At 36.4% G+C, this 19483-nt stretch overlaps 1 protein-coding gene across 1 annotated transcript; it reads left to right on the forward strand.

Moving 5' to 3' along the window:
* The first annotated feature begins 1486 nt into the window (after window positions 1-1486).
* Window positions 1487-17830, forward strand: LOC116196141 (protein transport protein Sec24-like At4g32640). Its single transcript, XM_031525723.1, has 25 exons — window positions 1487-1657; window positions 1856-2733; window positions 4056-4286; window positions 4390-4464; window positions 4569-4667; window positions 5764-5875; window positions 6332-6459; window positions 7784-7903; window positions 8577-8657; window positions 9689-9766; window positions 9964-10056; window positions 11462-11516; window positions 11914-11990; window positions 13147-13218; window positions 13364-13447; window positions 13937-14056; window positions 14169-14237; window positions 14843-14920; window positions 15023-15161; window positions 15253-15417; window positions 15869-16014; window positions 16102-16281; window positions 16658-16746; window positions 16867-16898; window positions 17329-17830. The coding sequence occupies exons 2-25, from the start codon at window positions 1885-1887 to the stop codon at window positions 17433-17435; spliced, it is 3279 nt and encodes a 1092-aa protein (XP_031381583.1). The 5' UTR covers window positions 1487-1657; window positions 1856-1884; the 3' UTR covers window positions 17436-17830.
* The last annotated feature ends 1653 nt before the right edge of the window (window positions 17831-19483 follow it).

Below are 19483 nucleotides of genomic sequence, written 5' to 3' on the forward strand. Positions count from 1 at the left end.
GCACACAATTGGCATAATGCATCAAATGGCTAGACATATACATAGCTGCTAATATAAAAATTTCACTATATATTTTATCATATCAAAAACATATATATATATAATGTAAGATTATATTATATCTTCACCAAGTAATATGTAGATTCCATTGCAAGTCAAGCAATCCTTAATTCTAAAGCTTCGTCATATAATGAACATTGTTTGAGTTTTAAGTATAAAATTTTATTCAATCCAATTCAACTCTATTCTTTCATAAATCTAACACTGTAATCATTACTGTTTTATTTTTTCTCTATTAAACAATAATTTTTCACTCATACTTTTTTATAGTCATTTTTATAATTAATTTTTGGGTAAATTGCACTGATGGTCCAAAAAGTTTTACAAATATTCCAATTTAGTACAAAAAGTTTTTTTCGCTACTTGATGGTACAAAATGTTTCGAAATTGTTTCAGTATAGTACAAATCGTTATCTCGCTATTAACGCCGTCAAGCCATCCTTTACAAGATCTGTAAATTTTACACTATCATGTAACATACGTAAAACATTTTGTACTATTAAATTACAACTTCAAAACATTTTGCACTATCATGTAACATCCCACAAAAACTGGTTTTGCACCATCAGCGTCGATTTGACGGCGTCAATGACGAGATGACCGCTTGTACTATACTGAAATAACTTTAAAATATTTTGTACCATCAAGTAGAAAAAGAACTTTTTGTACCATATTGAAATATTTGTAAAATTTTTTGGACCACCAGTGCAATTTACCCTTAATTTTTTAATAATAAACTTCTCATATACTTTCACATCTATATATACTTATATATATATATATTCTCATAAGTCCATATATTTGTCAACACTTATAATTATTATACAAAATCAAGTTAAATTGGATTATGATCGAACTCGAAAACCAAGCAAAATGTCATACTAGAAAATATATACCACAAAACAATTTATTTTTGATATATCACACAAAACACTTTATTAACGTCTTATGTGTAAATCTGCCGTACTCCTATGCGGTGAATAGTAGTAAAGTAATGTAATTATTTATCTATTAAATTAAAAGGTATATATTTTATTATATCAAGACATAGATATTCATATTCTTATGCAATAATAAATAATATATTAGATAAGATAAGATTATATGTTATTTTCACCTGTTAGTGTATAAATTCCCTTGTTTATCAAATATTTCCCCTATGTATTGCTTAATTCTAAAAGCATCATCATATGGAAAAATAAAATAACGTACTAGAAAAATATATCACAAAAAAAATTATTTTTATAGATCACACAACACTTTATTAACATCTTATAGTGTAAATCTGTCGTGCTCCTATGCTGTAAATAGTAATAAAGTAATGTAATCTACCTATCAATTATCAAATAATCAATTAAATTAAGAAGAAGCAATATCAATCAACTATAAAATAATAATGATGATGCAATAAATATATGTAACATTTAAGTTTCTCTCCTCTCCTGCCCTGAAGTCTCTCTCTTCCCCCCGCCACCCCACCCATCGCTGATCGGCCGTCTGTTCATCGCGAGCCTGGACTGATCCGCCTCTTTCCCTTCTCGCTCCCGACGATCTCTGCTCTGCCGAGGCTACCTTGCCTGACGGAAGAGAAACCAAGGTGCTGATCTTCATCTTTAGGGTTTTGGGATCTGGTAGATCTCTCTACCCCAATTGGAGAGTGATGTTGGGCTGCAATTCAGTCCTAACCCCCCCCCCCGGATCAAGGCGATGTGATTGGGGCTGGGTTGTTGATTGATGCATTTATTCCTTGTCATGTCTAATATGATGATGATCTCTTGCTGATGTTTTTGTACAGAGTGATTGGATTGGATTTTGGAGGGGAGAATGGCGGCTTTCGTGCCTCCTGGGGCACACAGACCCGGCGGCAATAACAGCAATCAATCTCCGTCTGCGCAGCAGCACCCACCACCTCCCAATTTCGGCAACAGCCCTGCTGCATTAGCCGATAATTTGCAGAACATGAACCTCAACAGGCCACATTCTGCTCCCCGGCCATCTCCTTTCAGCCAACCGCCGCCTCCCTACTCCTTCTCGGGTCCTTCACCAGGTTATCGCCCCGGATCTCAGCTGATGGCGCGTCCCGGACCATCCCCTCCCAATGCGATCACGAGACCCATGGGGCCTCCTTCAGGGGCCCTGCCTGGTGTTGCCCCGGGAAGACCCATGGCCCCGCCTGGTACTCGCCCGCCACCGCCAGGTTCTCTGCCTTCCTCAATGGGCAGTCATATGGGCCTCTCCCCTAGAGCTCCTGCATTTACTGGTGGCCAGGCCACAGCACCACCCCCACCTGGCGTAAGTCCTCGCCCGTTGACAACTGGGATATTGACGCCGCCGCCACCAGGTCCTACGCAAGCTGGTCCAGTGAGTAATGGGCCACCAGTGGGTTCCGGTCCTCGATTTGGTTCTCCAGGTGGAATGTCCTCCTCTGTTCCTCCTCCAACAGGGCCATCTTCTCCTTCGGCACCAGCCCAGGTGCCAAGCATGGGTCCGTTCATGACTGGTCCACCACCAACATCAATGCCAGCGGCACCGCCCTTTTCAGGACAACCCCCCTTTTCGGCACAACCACCCTTTTCAGGACAACCCCCGTTTTCGGTACCACCGCCTCCAGCTATGGGGCCACCTCAGGGCTCTCCTTTTGCAGCTCAACCCTGGCAAATGAGGCCTGACCAGGTGAGCTCTATGAATTGCTCCGTTTTCAATTATCAGTCCTGTATGGTTATTCAATTAGCAATTTGTCTTACAGTTTTGGGAGGATATTCTTTCCATGAAGAGTCGTGTCTTTCTTTGTTGATTATTGCTTGTTCATTTTCACTTCCCTTTAGACATTCTCTGGAGAAGGAATATACTCTTTGGTGAAGGTCTAGTGCAAATGAAAAGTTTAAAGTTGGGAAAAAGGGAATTCAGGGAAATGTTAGAAGACTGTCACTTTATTGTTTAGGATATTTAGTTTATTGAAAATCCCTTTATTATGGTTGATGAAATTATCTTCAGGTTTGAATAGAATGTTTTGTACCTGTTGTGAGGTCTGGAGGGAGATCATTTCTGCATAAGCTTCACCAGTAAGAGGCTACTATGATTTCTGAATCACTCGAACCACCTCATAGACTAACTTCTGTATCAATTTCAAATAGAGATATTCAATTCATGTCCCAATGTTGTGGGTGGACAGCTTTGAATGAAAAGAAATTGCAATATTGGGCATAAACTTACAATTAATGGCCAAGTGATGCCAAAAAAATGGACAATAGACAAACAACAACGAAAATTGAAGCTGAAGCTTATTGGATATGGTAGATATGGTAGACCAGGATTAAGGTCGGAAAGAACCTCTCTGGAGTGCTCAGTTCCTCGCTGTCATATTAGACCAGACTTTTTATAAGTAAGAATTATAGTCATAATTAGTAGCAAGTTGTAAAATTATCTTAAGAACTATTTTTGGTTCAAAAGACTGTACACCTGCTGCTGTATGATAGATGAATTGCTAGAGTGACTATAATAGTAAATAATGTTATGCTTTCATGTTTTAATTTCACACATTTATCAGCTTCATTAATTCTGATATATCAAGTTAGTACTTGCATATTATTTGTATTGAATACCTTTATTACATGGGAGTTTTCTTTTTAAATATACATGAGTTTTATTGTTAATGAAGGTTTTGTCGACAGAGAAATAGAAGTTGTAGCATGTGGTCAAATTTCAGTGTTCTTTGGCATATAGAAGTTAGTTACTGTATACAGTTTATAAATCTATCTGATTGACTTAGTTCCATTGGCTTATGTGTTTACAGAGATAAATTAAATCCTAAACTATAATGAGTGTACCTAATTGAATTCGCAACCCCTGAGTACTGATAATCCTACAGTATTTTTCTCTGATTACCTCTTTGTTAATTTGCTAGGCCACAGATGTCTGGTAAGAGACTTTGAGGGCAATGCTTTCATGTCTATTCTACTTATGTTGTTTAGCTTGTCTGTCAATTTCTGGCTTAGATGGTTCGTCCTCCATCTGGTCCTGGTTCTGCACAGCCCCCTCAAATGTATGGTATGCCAGCTCATTTACCAAATCAATCTATGACTTCTATATCTCCTGGTATGGCACCTACTGGAGCTTCTGTTGGAGGGCCATCAAAGATCGACCCGAACCAAATTCCAAGGCCCATACCAAGTTCAGCGGTCATCTTGCATGAAACTCGTCAAAGTGATCAAGCAAATCCTCCTCCTGTACATCCTTATGCCCCATTCCCTTGTTTCAAATACATCGTTGATTCCAGCGAAATCAGACTTATGGTTCTTTTGTTGTTTGATTGTTGGTACTTTCTTGAAGCCGGCCACAAGTGATTACATTGTCAGTGACACCGGAAATTGTAGTCCACGTTATATGAGGTGCACCATCAATCAGGTATTATTTTATTTCCAGGATTGGTTTCCTCTTGTGAACTCTTCATAATTGCGAACCTCTATTCTGGGTGATGTTGATACTCATCTTCTAGTTAATTTTGACAGATTCCGTGCACTGCTGACCTTTTGGCGACATCAGGGATGCAGCTAGCTTTGTTGGTTCAACCTCTTGCCCTTCCTCATCCATCTGAGGAACCTATTCAGGTAATAGATACTTGTTATTGTATTTTGGCACTATGCTCGTGTGTTCAGCACATGGTAGTACATGCAATTTTATTTTATTTTTGAGGAAAATATGTTTTGTATACATATACTCTACGGAAGCATTACAGTTGCATAACATAGTGAAAAATAGAATGCCTTGATCTATAAGCATCGCACTGCGACTCATGCTGATCACATCATAGGGGATGTCAATTAAGGGCCACCCTTTTTCCTTTTAGAAAGCTTTTTTCGAATTGAAGGTTGGTATCACCGGTTTGTTCATATGATGAACTAGTTTGTATGCCCATAAATATATCATTGACCCTGCTGTCCTGTGGAATAATGTGATGCCTTTCCATTTTAGATCTAATAACTAGATCGAGCACTTGCATTGCACGTGCATTCAGTTGAATGACTTTAATAGCTCTACAATATATTAGTACTTTTGTATGTTTCTACTATTATTTGATTGCACTATTATTTTATTATTGATAAAATTAAACTGCAAATAAGTTTTATTACTTTTTAGAAGATATGTAACTGTTTACATATCATTATATTTATTTTAGAAGTAAAAAATTAGGAGTGTCTCATCTCTTTATTATGGTAAAGATAACGGAATATTTAAGAGACTGATTTTGTTTTGTTCAGTTTCTTAGATGCCATATATAAATATCATTGTGATCTGTCATGTTGTAAACTGAGCTTTAAGTTATTCATTATTTAGTTTCTTTTGGGTTCCTATTGCTCATATTTTTATACCATCTTAAGTGTGTCACAATGTAGATTGGTTTCCTTGCTCTTCTCCTACAGTAGTTCAGATTCCGGCATACTTACTTTCGCCCATATATATTAAAATCCAAACATGGAAATACTATTTACTCCAATTGTTTCATGGAAGACTGCTGGGAATAATACATTAATATTTATTTGCTGCCGAAGAGGAAAAAGATGTTTCTTTCGCTAAAGACACTTTGACAAGACTATATTTTGACATAATATGACTGATTAATTTCTCATTGAGGTTGCTTTGAGATCAGAAATAATGTTTGTAGAGTAAAGTGAAACTTTCTACACTAATTCTATGTCATCCCAGGTTGTTGATTTTGGAGAAACTGGGCCTGTTCGATGTTCTCGTTGCAAAGGCTACTTAAACCCTTTCATGAGATTCATTGATCAAGGAAAGAAGTTCATATGCAACTTATGTGGTCAGTAATCTTATCCTTTAATTTTTGTTCATGAGATGTGCTGTCTGTAAATTCTGTATGAGACACTGACAGTTACTGTTTTACGTTATCATCTTCCTGTTCCTCATTGGTGAGCTATTGTAACTGTCATGTATTTACTATCCTGATGGTTGGTAGCTGTTAATGTGCTTATTACTTTTCTGGAAGATAACCTAGCTTGCCTGTTCTTATTTAGATTTTCTTTAATGGTCCTTATATATTGCCTCTAAATACCATGTTCTTCACGTGTACATAAAGTTGCCATTAAAGATTGAAGATCTCTATGTCCTCAATTTTACAAAAAGCGAGTATGACTTTGTGGAATTATTATTTGTAGCTGGATGGATCAACAGCTCAAGCATGAATGTCGCATTGAAAGTCTTGGCTTGTTTGACCAGATATATGTGACATGGTGCCATGTTCTCTCCGCTTTTCCAGGTTTTACTGATGAGACTCCCCGTGATTACCACTGCAATCTTGGCCCTGATGGTAGACGGAGAGATGCCAATGAAAGGCCTGAGCTATGCAGGGGATCAGTTGAATTTGTTGCAACCAAGGAATACATGGTGAGTAGGTCTTTCCTTTTAGCAGATTATAGTAGCTGAGTCATGCATCTTCCTTTTGTTTCCAAAAGGATACTTGGGTTTGCATTCTTACTGTTTTGCAGTAATTATCTCAACATCTAATGACACTGACGTATAAAATTGTGGAATGCCATATGAACTTGCATATTCAGTCTGCATATGTTTGATGTATTATTGTTGAATGCCATTCAGATTTGCATATTCAGATGGCATAAATTTGATGTTTCATATTAAGTGAATGCTGCTGCTCTTAAGTATGACATTACTGTTAATGTAGTTGGTTTTGTTGTTATTGTAGTTTTTATTTTTTTAGGTTGTAATGTCTTATCTTAGATTTATAAGGGCTTGAATTTCCTTCCATGGCCTTTCATGGCGGTTGTGTGATGCTTCAAGATATTTGCTTGGAACTGGTTTTTCCTCTCGTGATTGGCTGGAAATAGAGCATCTGTCTGACAATACTGGTTTGAATTGAGCTGCTTTTCTGATAGTAATTTTCTTAGAGGAAAAACTTCAATGTAGTGGACTATATGCTCAAGTTCGATTGCGCAGGAAACTGATACTGGACAGACATATGTATCGGTTCTTCATTCTTTAGTTAGCTAATATATGCCCTTTATTTTATTGCAATTTACCACTATGTACTCCTAGAGTAAGTTGCATGGTGTGTGTCAGGAGAAAAAAAGGATCGAGTGGGTTGTGCGAAGGAGTTGTGTTGGTATAAAACTAGTAGTTGCTCTTTTTTGTTTTCTATTACTTGGTGGATTATGTTACCGGACAATCATATTGAACTATTTGATCAAGATATTGAAGTTTTTATTTAAATGTGGCCTCATCAGGGTATGCTGTCTATAGGATTTGAACCTATGACCTTGTTGGCTACATGCAAATGTATGCACACACTAACTCTTAGGGGTTGGAGATACTACAATTTGTTGGCTTTCACATGTACCTTATTCTTATCTGTATGGTTTTGCTTCTGTCTTCTTCAAAAGATCTTGTATTTAAATACTAATAGTCACATGATTACCCTGCGAATGGAATTTATTTCCAAATATAAACTCGTTGAAGTTATAGACAATGTGCATAACTGCTATTCCTGCTGAAGTGTGTTAGAATTAAACTGTCTTTTAAGCTTCAGATTTACATTATCTTGGTTAGGTGGAGAATATATTTAGAAAGTAAATGCTGAAGATACTTCTGATTTTTCTTAATTGAATTCTTCTGGTATTATTGGCTCATTTTGTTCTCTTTGTTCTTTCTTCTATATGCCTTTAATAAGTGATTATTGCCGTTTACCTAATCACAGATCCGTGAACCAATGCCAGCTGTGTATTTCTTCCTCATAGATGTATCTATGAATGCCATGCAAATTGGTGCAACTGCTGCAGCTTGCAGTGCAATCAGTCAAGTCATTGCTGATCTTCCGGTGAGCTTTATTTATTGTAAAGATGCTTTAGTCTTTTTGTTTATTCTTTTAGTTTGTTGGTGGAGGTTTGGTGTGATATGGGAGAATAAAGTATAATTGGCTGGTAAAATATGCTAAATGAGATGCTGGCATATATACAAAATATTCTGCTGTGAGAAGTTCGCTATTGAGCGAACTGAGTAAATGATTATTTGTCCCATCTATTGTTCCACTGTTTCTTTTTATGGTGGTACACGCTCATATATTTGTTTCCACTATGACCTGTATTTCTTTTATCACTAGTAATTCATCATAAATGTACTGGAACTGTACGTTCCATTTAGATTTTTTGACATTTCTGGTCACAAATACACCACAATCATGTGGTTATACATAAATCTCAGTTGTGTAGTAGTATCTCATTGGTGTAGTTGATAGGGTCGCTCCGAAAAGGGATAGATTGCCTGACTCTCATCGTATGCATAATATGAGCCTCCTCTAATCCCTGGTTTTCAAGAGTAAAAAAACTTCACATTGTCCTTTTGTTCTAAACAAACTACAAGGCCTTACAGGAGCAAAATATATATATATATATATATAAAACAGCTGATAAAGCTGTTGTTGAGTTCTGGTTGAAACACCTGTCATCGTGTTACTGTAGGTCAGTTGTCTAAGCTATGATATATATTTGCAGGAAGGTCCGCGGACAATGGTCGGTATTGCAACATTTGATTCGACGATCCATTTCTACCATTTAAAGCGTGCATTGCAGCAGGTCTGTATTGTCTTATCACGGGCTCTCTTTTTCTGTAAGGCAAGAGGTAATGCTGTTTTTGGTTTTAGTTGAAATTTAGGATGGATTGGGTTGATGTAAAGCACAGTTTGCATACTGAATCTTTTTGATATGATGAATGCAAAGTTTTGGAGTTCAAATTTGCTCATATATTAGTCTTCTTCACATAGGATGCAAAACATGGGGAGAGGTGGGGTTGGGTCTATGGGAATGGGATGGGAGGGATTATACTGTGTTTGTTGCGGTTGATCGACTTTGTGATTACTTCTCTTAAGAGTCCTTGGACAGTAATTTGGATCATCTAGCATAAATTATGTGTGAATTTTGGTTGGGTATGTATTAAAATAACCATTTTAGAATGATAATTGTACTGGAAAAGAAAAATGATGCTGTAGTAATGTGCTAGAAAATGGGGCAAAATCAATACAAGGCAAATTAATAACCATTTGTCGTATTTTCTGTGATTTGTGCATTCAGTCAACCATTGATTAATTTTTATCACATCGAGGGTGAAAGTGCGCAACCACTACATTGACCCTTGGGCTTGAGGGTGGGTATTTTTCCTTTGTTGGGAAGGACTTATGTCAGAGGGGGAAGGGATGAAGTAAAATGGAGATGAAATTATATGTACACGTTGCTTTTCTTCAACCCTTCAAATTGGGGTTATTTTTAGGGAGATACCTCCGTTAGCAAAATAATGTCGTAAGACAATTTCAGTCTAAAAGCTACAGTCGGGAGAGAATGAGACATATATTTATCTCCTTCCTCTCTCCTTTACTGACATCATTCAAAAAGGAAGGATTCACTGTTCTTTCCCTAACGCAGCTTTCCTTCCTCTCCTCTCCCTTGAATAGAATCTTCCAAACGGAGAGTTACTGGATCTCTCTCCCTCTCTGTGTTACTGTAGCTTATTGGTTCAACATTGTAATGCCACACTGGTGCATTGGCTGTTATTTTTCTAAACAAAAGGTGGTGGGAGAACAATTTATGATGTGATGCTCTATACTGTGCAGCCATTGATGCTTGTTGTTCCCGACATACAAGATGTTTATACTCCATTGCAAAGTGATGTTATTGTTCCGCTTTCAGAGGTAAGCTTCGAGGGCAATTTCTTTAGTGATTTAAGTCAATTGGACCTCTCTTAATCTCTTTTTTAGTTTCTTGTTGAGACTGCAATTTGCTCTTGCTACTTGAAAATCGGAAAGCGATTTCCAACTTTCATTTTTTCCTGAGCTTACTCTTTTCTTTATTCTTGTATGGAATATGGAATATGGAATATGGAATATAGTGCCGTCAACACCTGGAGTTATTGCTGGAAAGCATTCCGACAATGTTTCAGAACAATAGAACTGCAGAATCAGCCTTTGGTGCAGCAATTAAGGTATATAACCATTTGCTTTGAAGGGATTTTCTGTTGCAAGATTATATATTTATCTAAAGCAAAATGTGGTAGATCTATTTACCGCAATTTTTACCATTAGCTTCCGTCCACTGGCCCAGAGAATTTCAATGCTAGTAATTAGCTTAAAAATCGGATTCCAAGTGGCAGGAACTGTGTTAGTTGGCATATTAGAAAATTAATCCTTAATTGCCTTGTTAGCCTCCACCTTCTGGTGGAAAGATCGAAAAATAATATTCAGATAGATATTAGATTATTGATTGCTGCACTATTTTTAGTCTTGGATGAATCAAATTGTGACAGCATGAGCATTAGAAAAGTGGATATTAGATCAAATAAATCAAATGCTGGATAGAAACCAATATAGAGAAAAGTGGATATGGTTTAAGCATGTTGAACTAGTTGAAATCAAAAAAGGAAAGGAGAACGAATGGAATCTTTATGGGAATCAGTTTTCTAATCTTTGTCTAGGAAATGGAGCATCACTTCCTTCACTGAGTTGATTGATGGAATACATTGCTATAGAGGATTTGGCACCGAGGTTCTGTTTGTTTGGATGAGAATTGTTTTCAGAAATATGGCACCGGGATCGGGGCACCACCGCCCCTCTCCCCTCTGAGCTGCTTTTTATTTTTATTTTATTTTATTTTTTAAAATTTTCAAAAAATAAAAATAAAAATATTGGGGCGAAAGTTAAAAGAAGAAAGTTTTGTGGCCTTTCTGTAACTAGGATCTCTAATGATATAAAGTTTTCAAAACTGATCCCACCAAACAAAATTTACTTAATTCATTGAGTACTTATTTACTTGAGCACTTCAAGTTTATGCACTTAAATTTCAGCACTTAATTTTAAGTCCAAACAAACACAACCTAAATTGTCCATCTTTTCCTGAGGATTTATTAATTTATGTCTTTCCCTCCCAATTAACACGAGCATAGATGTCATTCAAAAAACCAAACAACGTATTTTAGTGTCTAATATTGAATTTTCCTGATAAACCTCGGGCATAAAAGCACATATCTTAAATGTGTAACATCGAGCACTTGGCTTCCCTGTAAACACCTCCAGATGGATGTTTACGGGTGCCTGTAGCAAATATTTTCAAAGTAATCAATGCAATGAAGCATCTTTTTGATAAAGGAATTGCAAAAAGACTACCCATGTATTGATGTATTTAATCAATTGAATCGTGTCTCAATGTGCAAATGATTGCAAACTATTCTCCATTATGTTAAATGAGGTGGTGATCAGCATGTTCCAAGATGATGACTTGTGGAACTCCAAAATCAAACCAACCCTGGGACTATTAGAAATGAATGATTATTTTCTTGTTAGTTAATGTATTGAGGTGGTCTTAACATGACCTGCTTATGTAACTAATTTCAGGCTGCTTTCCTGGCAATGAAGAGCACTGGAGGGAAACTTCTGGTATTTCAGTCAGGCAAGTTTAGAATTACTTTGTACATTATGCTTCTCTTATTGGTCAGTCATGTCATAAGCATAGTATCTTACTTCTGAATGGGGCATGTCCGCATGGTTTTGAAATCAGGATCAGCTATGATCTTACTTCGTCAGTGTTTAAGCGTTTTAACTAGGGTATGATGCACTTGGAAATCCTCCCATATTGGTGAGAGTTGTGGGTGCACAGGGTCTTTCTATCTTTACTGTTAAAAGTACATGGGGTGTTTAGAACTGTTTTGGCTGAAATTTTTAGCCACATCTCTTGCTTGACTTTTGGTAATGGGAACTGTTTGACTCGGTTATTTTTCTTTTGTTTTTTTTAATTAAGGATGTAGATTTCATAGTGGATAGCTCATTTTTGTTTCGATATTGTACAGTCTTACTGTCAGTCGGTATTGGCGCTCTTTCTGCCAGAGAGGCTGAAGGAAGAACAAACATCTCAGCAGGAGAAAAGGTGTGAATGCCCTACTGCTTTCTGGTTAATTTTGTTGTTTTAATCTAATTTAACTTTACATGTATGTCCATGACACGTCTGCTTGAAGTAGCTTCTCTTTATGCTAAACGAGATAGAATTCTCTGTTCATATTACTTCGCTTCTTCTTCACCTTACTGGCAAATTTTTGCTGCGTTGCTTGGATGAGATACTTTGGTTACTTTCCAACCATTTAGGGCAATCATTATAGCTCCATTCAACATGCGATTTGCATCTTACCTCTTGTGGACATCTACATGGATGTGGGTTTTCTTATAAGATATAGTTCTCCTGATGGATGTACTTAAGTAGCATCTGTTATTGTGTTGCTCGGTCAAATTTGGATCCCATTTTATGCTCGTCTTCTTGTAAAAATTTTGTGCGACTGCATATCTTGTTCCTTTTCATTTTATCCTGCTTCCTTTTGTTTCTTATTTGGGAAGGTGAGCAATTCTTTTCTATGGATTGTTCTTGCCTCTATATTATTCCAAAAATATGGTTGCTTTATGTGGTAGAAATTTTCCCCCACCTGCCAATTGTATTTTCTAAACCCTTCTGTTAGATGAAATAGAATCTTGAGCAGTTATCTCTTTGTAAACCATATGCTTAGCTGGAAGTTGCAATGGAATCTCCTTTTACTAATCCTGGAGGAAAAAAGAGGAAATAAAAGGCCTAAGCATTGCCTTGGTGCCAATTGTTCATTAACTTATGCATATGCGTCCTTAATAATATGATGGAAAGTTTACTTCTGTGTGTCTGATGCTTATTGCTTGATTGCCATCTAATGAACATGAGAAGTAGTGTCCTCTTCTCTTTGATAATTCAAAAAACTGGGATATAAGCATGAGGTAGCTAGAAACGTGGGGCTGGGAATTTAGGATAACTCTTACTGTCTTGACTGCATGAACTGTATTATTTTGGCCCCAATGGCCACTTATTCCTCCAGTTAACCTGTTTATCATGACTCCTGGTTGTCAAAATGTTAGATCCTGTTAAAGCAGTTGTATTTGAATTACTATGCAAAATTCTGATGCATTGCTAGCGCATGCATGTTGTTTCAGTTGGTGACCACTGTTTTTTTTATGAGTGTTGATGTTTTCTTCTTTTGTTCTCCCTCTCTCCATTTTGTTTTGTTCAGGAGGCCCATAAACTACTCCAACCAGCAGACAAGACATTAAAGACAATGGCTATTGAATTTGCAGAGTATCAGGCGAGCTCTTGAAACTAAACTAATAATTTCCATCTCCATATTAGTTGACGCAGGAATCCAATATAAATGTTGATTTTGGCGTGATTTTCAACAATCATCGTAACATACACATTATTATCTGATGTTCAAATCTGAAATGATATAGGTATGCGTGGATGTGTTCCTCACTACCCAGAGTTACATTGACATTGCTTCAATATCTGTGGTTCCCCGAACTACTGGAGGACAGGTATGTTTAACAACCAAAAATTCTGATTTAATGTTATCTAATAGCTTTGTGCCTCAGTAGATTTATATCAAAAGCTACTTGTGGACAGCTCTTGAAAGACTTTATATTACTCTGCTTAGCTCCAGCATATATAGCATAATTCATGCCTAAAGAATTTTCAGCATATACCTTGTATTGTGTCTTTTTGAAAGTTCTGATTATTTTGGGATTGGATATGCAGATACTCAAGACAATATCATTTTCTATTCTTGTTAAGTACAAAGGACTTAGTCTCATATGTCAGTCGCTATTTTCCTAGATCCCCTCTAGAGGGACAAACAGGATTAACGAAATATTCTTTTAAACAATAAGCTTATCGACGTCGATGGAATTTGGAGTCTGAACCTTACAAGTCATAAAAACTGCAGTATTACTTTTAGGATTAGAAGTTTGAAATTGACTTTGCTACACTTCTTCATTCTTTAACCCTGTTTTCTGGCACTTTTCCAGGTTTACTATTATCATCCCTTCTCAGTGTTATCTGATACTGCCAAGCTTTACAATGACCTGAGATGGAACATCACAAGGCCCCAAGGTTTTGAGGCAGTTATGAGAGTTCGATGCAGTCAGGTACTCCTTGATAGTTATTGAAGTTTCACTCCATAAACAGTTAATATTTTTTTAAAAAAAATTTCTCGACACAGAGCATCTTCATTTTATTTATTTGGAGAACATCCTATAGGGCATTCAAGTTCAGGAATACCTTGGAAACTTCTGCAAACGCATTCCTACTGATATTGACCTTGCTGGGGTAAGATATTTCTTAATTAAATATGTTATATGCCTTGTCAATTCACACGGATGATGCTATTCCATATATTATCTGCTCGATCTTAAAAAATTATGCATTTTCATTCTTTAAAATTAAAATTGGCCAAGAATAAAATCCATGCAGAGCTAAGATCTATTTCTCATTTTTTAGTCATTCAAGTAGATATTTTTTGGGGTTAAAGTAGATATTGGTCTATAAATTAATTTATTGTTTATTTCTTGGACTGGATAATTGGACTGATCTAATATACAAAAGGTGCTTGCAAATGTCAAATAAGATTAAGTTTTCAAAAGTTTCGTGTTCTTGGTGAATCAATAGCTGTAGTAATTCATGACTGGGCTTCCTTGTGGTGGTTTGCCTTCCTTCTCCTAGAAGAGCTCTTTTATGTACTTATTGGTAATTTTACCAATCAGCCAAGTACTATAACTGCAGACCTGAAATTCTATTGTGTGACAATATTGGCCATTTTCTGGTTGAATAAAGAAAAAACATGAACCCAGGGACATTGTTCCTTTCCATATTTGTATCTATTTGCATTTGGAAGTTCTATTCAATCGGCTGATAGAAGACTTTCTGCTTTGCAGATAGACTGTGACAAGACTATTATGGTGACCTTGAAGCACGATGACAAGCTGCCGGATGGCTCTGAATTTGCATTCCAGGTGGGTCAATGTCGAGAACTTAGTTTATTTTTTCCCTGTTATTCTTGGAACTTTATATGAGATGAATGATGCACTGATTCTGGTCTTCAATATGGTATCTAGTGTGCCCTTCTTTATACCACTCTGTATGGGCAAAGAAGAATTCGGGTTACGAATTTATCCCTTTCAGTAACCAGCATGCTGAGTTCTCTATTCCGTGTTGCTGACTTGGATGCTCAGTTTACATGTTTGTTGAAGCAAGGTATGTGATTGATACATCAAAAGGGTCTCATTCTTATTTGCTCAAAGACTTGGACGGGTACATTATTTAGTCTTACATGTTCTGTCTGCAGCGGCAATGGATATACCTTCCAGTCCACTTGTGCAAGTCCGGGAACAACCAGTAAATACTTGCATCAACATTCTGCTCTCGTATCGCAAATTTTGTGCTACAGTTTCATCATCTGGACAGCTCATATTACCAGAGGCACTCAAACTTCTGCCTCTTTACACTCTTGGTATGCTTCTGCTTTATAAAGCTATATATGGTCGGCATTGACCTTTTCTTTTCCTTCTGGTCTGGTAGATTTTTGGTTCTCTCTTTTTATGGGCTAGAATAGATATATAAAGACAAAGCAACAGACTTCTGTAACTAAGATAAATAATTTCTGAGGTTTCTTTTGAGATGCAATTTTTAGCTTTGTCCAAGTCCTTGAGGTGGGATCGTCATGTTTAGAGATACAGGGAGGATATCTGGAAATAGTTATCCGCTAATATTTCTTTTCAGGAGCAGAATTTGTACATTTACAAAATATCTTTGACCCTGTATCTGCTAATCTAATTTTTGGCAAGCAGAGTTACTGATTTTGGCAGTTCCATTTCCATCTTAATTTAATACCATCATAAAGTAAGCGTGGGCCTTCTCGTTTGCTAGTTTTGTGAATGTTATTGATTTGGTTCTTTTTCCAGCCTTAATCAAAAGCACAGGGTTGCGACCTGATGGAAAGATAGACGACCGTTCCTTCTGGATAAATTATGTTTCCTCCATCTCTACTCCTTTGGCGATTCCTCTGGTTTACCCAAGGATGATACCTATACATGATCTCAAGACAAGGGTAACAACTGCGTGAAAAAAATTTGCTTATGTTTGGTGCTCGCATGAATTCCTTCCTATGTCCTAACATATTTTTGCTTGTTAACAGGAAGAGGAGGGTTCCATTGTTCCCTCATCAATTCCTCTTTCCAGTGAGCATATTAGTGATGGGGGAATTTATCTTCTCGAAAATGGTGATGATGCTTTGATATACGTCGGGGGCTCAGTGGATTCAGGAATCTTGCAACAATTGTTTGGCGCATCCACAGTTGAAGAAATTCCTTCACAGGTAATACTTTAATAATCTAAAGTAAACCTCTCTCCACATAGAAAGTTGGTGTTTCATTAGTTATTGCATCTTCTCTCATTTCTGGAACCATTTCTGCATATAATGATGAAGGTAATCAAGTTGCGCCATATATGCCATAGATGGTATGGTCTTGGATTGTCAATTCTTTTGGAGTAATTATAGTGTGGCCAGACTTGGGAATAGATTTATACTTGACTGGCTATGATTGTTTTAACGCACAATGTCAGGTGCTTCTTATGTTTTGACTTGTAGAAATTGAAATGAAAGAAAAAATTTTCGCTTTACTATCTATTGGATAAGTTTTGGATTTACATGCTCATGCTCATTGCTAACTGTGCATTGCACGCATAATCAGTTTGTGCTGCAGCAGTACGACAATCCAGTGTCAAAGAAACTCAATGAGGTGGTGAATGAGATTCGGCGGCAAAGATGTTCGTACCTCCGGTGAGTTCTTCGAGTCCATTTGGAGCCTTCCTTGTAAGTTCTTCAGCTGGTTTATCAAATGATCTTTCCAAATTCTCACTAGGAAATATTTCTGTTTTTCCCTTTTGCTTCCACTTGCAGGTTGAGACTCTGCAAGAAAGGGGATCCATCAGGTAAAGCCCCGCGCTATCCTTACCAAACCAACATTTGAGAGGGACTTTGAACATTCCAATGGAAACTCTTAGAATTAGTCTACTTATGGGAGCAAATGCTACCCTCGTTGTTATGGCACTGCTGCTCCTTGGGATTCCATCATTGTAGTTTGGGGTCTCTCATAGTAGCACTATTATACAAAGATGCATCGTTTGGCTACTTCTTGCATGTGAGGCACTCGGAAGGAGTGCATCGTCAACAGACCCATATGCTAAATCTTTAGCTTTCTGTGTAATGGACTCGAGGAGTCTAATTCGATCTTGAGCTTTATGTCGCTTGATTTTGATCTTGAACATGCTTCCGTTGAATTCAGGCTGTTTGGACTGTAAAATAAGGACCTCCCCGGGTTATGTAAATCCTACTTACACCATTTTTTTTTATTTCTTCCAGGAATGCTGTTCTTCTCACAGCTAGTGGAGGACAAGAACCATGGTAGCATGTCGTACGTGGAGTTCCTAGTTCACATCCATCGCCAGATCCAAACGAGAATGACCTGAAGCCATTTTGTACACTCCAATCAGTTGTCTATTAGCAAGTTTTGGTACATGTTATACCGTTCCGGATGTTAATTGATTTCCAGAGAGAGTTGTATGATTGACTGCGACAGCTTTTGCTTGTTCGTCCTTGGGGAATCTTAGTGGAGGAGAATATTTGTTAGCCTGTGAACGTTCATAGTCGCCGATGTAATAAAAGGCAATGCCAAGAGGATGTACAATTTGCTTCACTATTTTGATTTGGTTTATTTTTATTTTTGTGGGGACTTTGGTAATGAAAAGATTTACAGGATTAGTTAAATACACCAGTCAGGAGTTCAATCTTTATTTATATCTGTAATCTGTTACTGTAAAAATTATTGGAGCCCAAACATAGTGTTTCTCGACTTCTTTAGTTATTTTCATTATTATCCTTTCAATGTCTCCGGCCGTGGTTCTAATTTGCATTCCACACTTTAGATGTATCTAAGGTCATTTTATGCATTGACATTAGTATGCATTTTTTTTTTGGGAATCAAATATTAGTTACTTTCATGTATTTTGTTTATTTTTACCATTTGATATAAACTAATTTTAATTAACACTCTTCATCACGTCATTTAAACTCGATAAAAATCCATGCATTGAGCAGGCAAAATTTAAAATAAAAATTAACGTATCTAAAAAGTAATCTCCTGTTTAGTGGAGTAAAATTCAACTTCACCCCCAAACGGACCATACTAGGAAAAGAACTCGCGCTTCGTTGCGGGACAAATATGCATACACTCGTGCGAAGTCAATGAAATTGTGGTTTGAATAATTTTTTGCATGCTTGACATTGATAAGACTACCTAAACGTGTACTTACACACGAACTTACCTAAATCCATGGGTTTATTAGGAGTTCATGGCCTAGTAGAGGAAAAAAAAGTCCTTGTCATTGTAAAATAAAGATTTGTTTACGTATTATTTGATTATATGATTTTGAACTTCTATCTTTTTTTTTTATGTGATTACAATCTTATCATGATACTCAGTTAAATATATATGTTGCAAATATATGCATCAAGTATATTATTTTTACATTTTTATCATCATTTCTTATTCCCATTATATTATGTAATTTTTCCTATGCGCCTTATATGTTGTGTTAAGTATGATATGAATCTCGCTAAAACCAAACTTGAGACATTCAAATTAGTTTTAAGAACGATAATTTAGTTTATTAAATAAAGCTAACGGAATTATCGTATCTGATAAAATTTTACCATGATTAGACAATATATGTGAAATATTAAACATCCGCATACTGTATATCTTTTTATGAAATTTGACTATTACAATATTGTAAATTTGTATTTTCCAAGAACTGAGTGGTTAAAATCTACCCAAACAAATTTAATATGTTATTAGTGATGCTTTATATCAGAGTACATTTCTAAAAAGATAAAATAGAGAGCCAAAAAAGGGAAACTATGTACCTATATTTAATGGAGTAATATCCCGACTCTCCATGGTACTCACTTTATCGTTTCGTTAGCAACACTAATTTTTTGTGTGAACATTCTGCAATAGTTTAATATACACAGAAGTTGGGGGTATTGTCGTTTTGAGGAACCAATGTGCTTGATGATTCTCCCTTTCTTTTACATGATGCAATATGTTTTGATTCATTGTATTTAATGCATGCTAATTTTGAAATTTTTTGGAGAATGTAAGAAGAAATAAAAAGAAAGGACACAAGCAAAAAATCAATGCAAGTATATTGGCAAATCTTTAAAATGAGGAAGAAAAGGTTAGGAATGAAAAAAATACAAAGTAGGGACACGTGGCCTCATAAAATTTCGACGGACCCGTATCTATCTATCTATCTATCTATCTATATATATAAACAAGGTAAAAACTGGTATGAGTTTTCCATATATTGCAATTCTTGAATTTATTGATAATTACTTATTAGGTTATATTATTACCAATAAAGATCATTATGTGGAAGGCTATGTCCATTTTAAAAAACTTTTTGTAACATCCATATTTAATTTTGTGAAATACATGAAATCTTATTTAATACGA

This window comes from Punica granatum, chromosome 2 (genome assembly GCF_007655135.1).
Source record: "Punica granatum isolate Tunisia-2019 chromosome 2, ASM765513v2, whole genome shotgun sequence".
Lineage (NCBI taxonomy): Eukaryota > Viridiplantae > Streptophyta > Magnoliopsida > Myrtales > Lythraceae > Punica > Punica granatum.

Bases quoted from the DNA above. Each gene is read 5' to 3' on its own strand.
- LOC116196141 (XM_031525723.1), top strand. From the start codon at position 1,885: ATGGCGGCTTTCGTGCCTCCTGGGGCACACAGACCCGGCGGCAATAAC. The intron at 2,734-4,055 runs GTGAGCTCTATG...TTTCTGGCTTAG, and splicing joins GGCAAATGAGGCCTGACCAG to ATGGTTCGTCCTCCATCTGG. The intron at 4,287-4,389 runs GTACATCCTTAT...ACTTTCTTGAAG, and splicing joins ATCAAGCAAATCCTCCTCCT to CCGGCCACAAGTGATTACAT.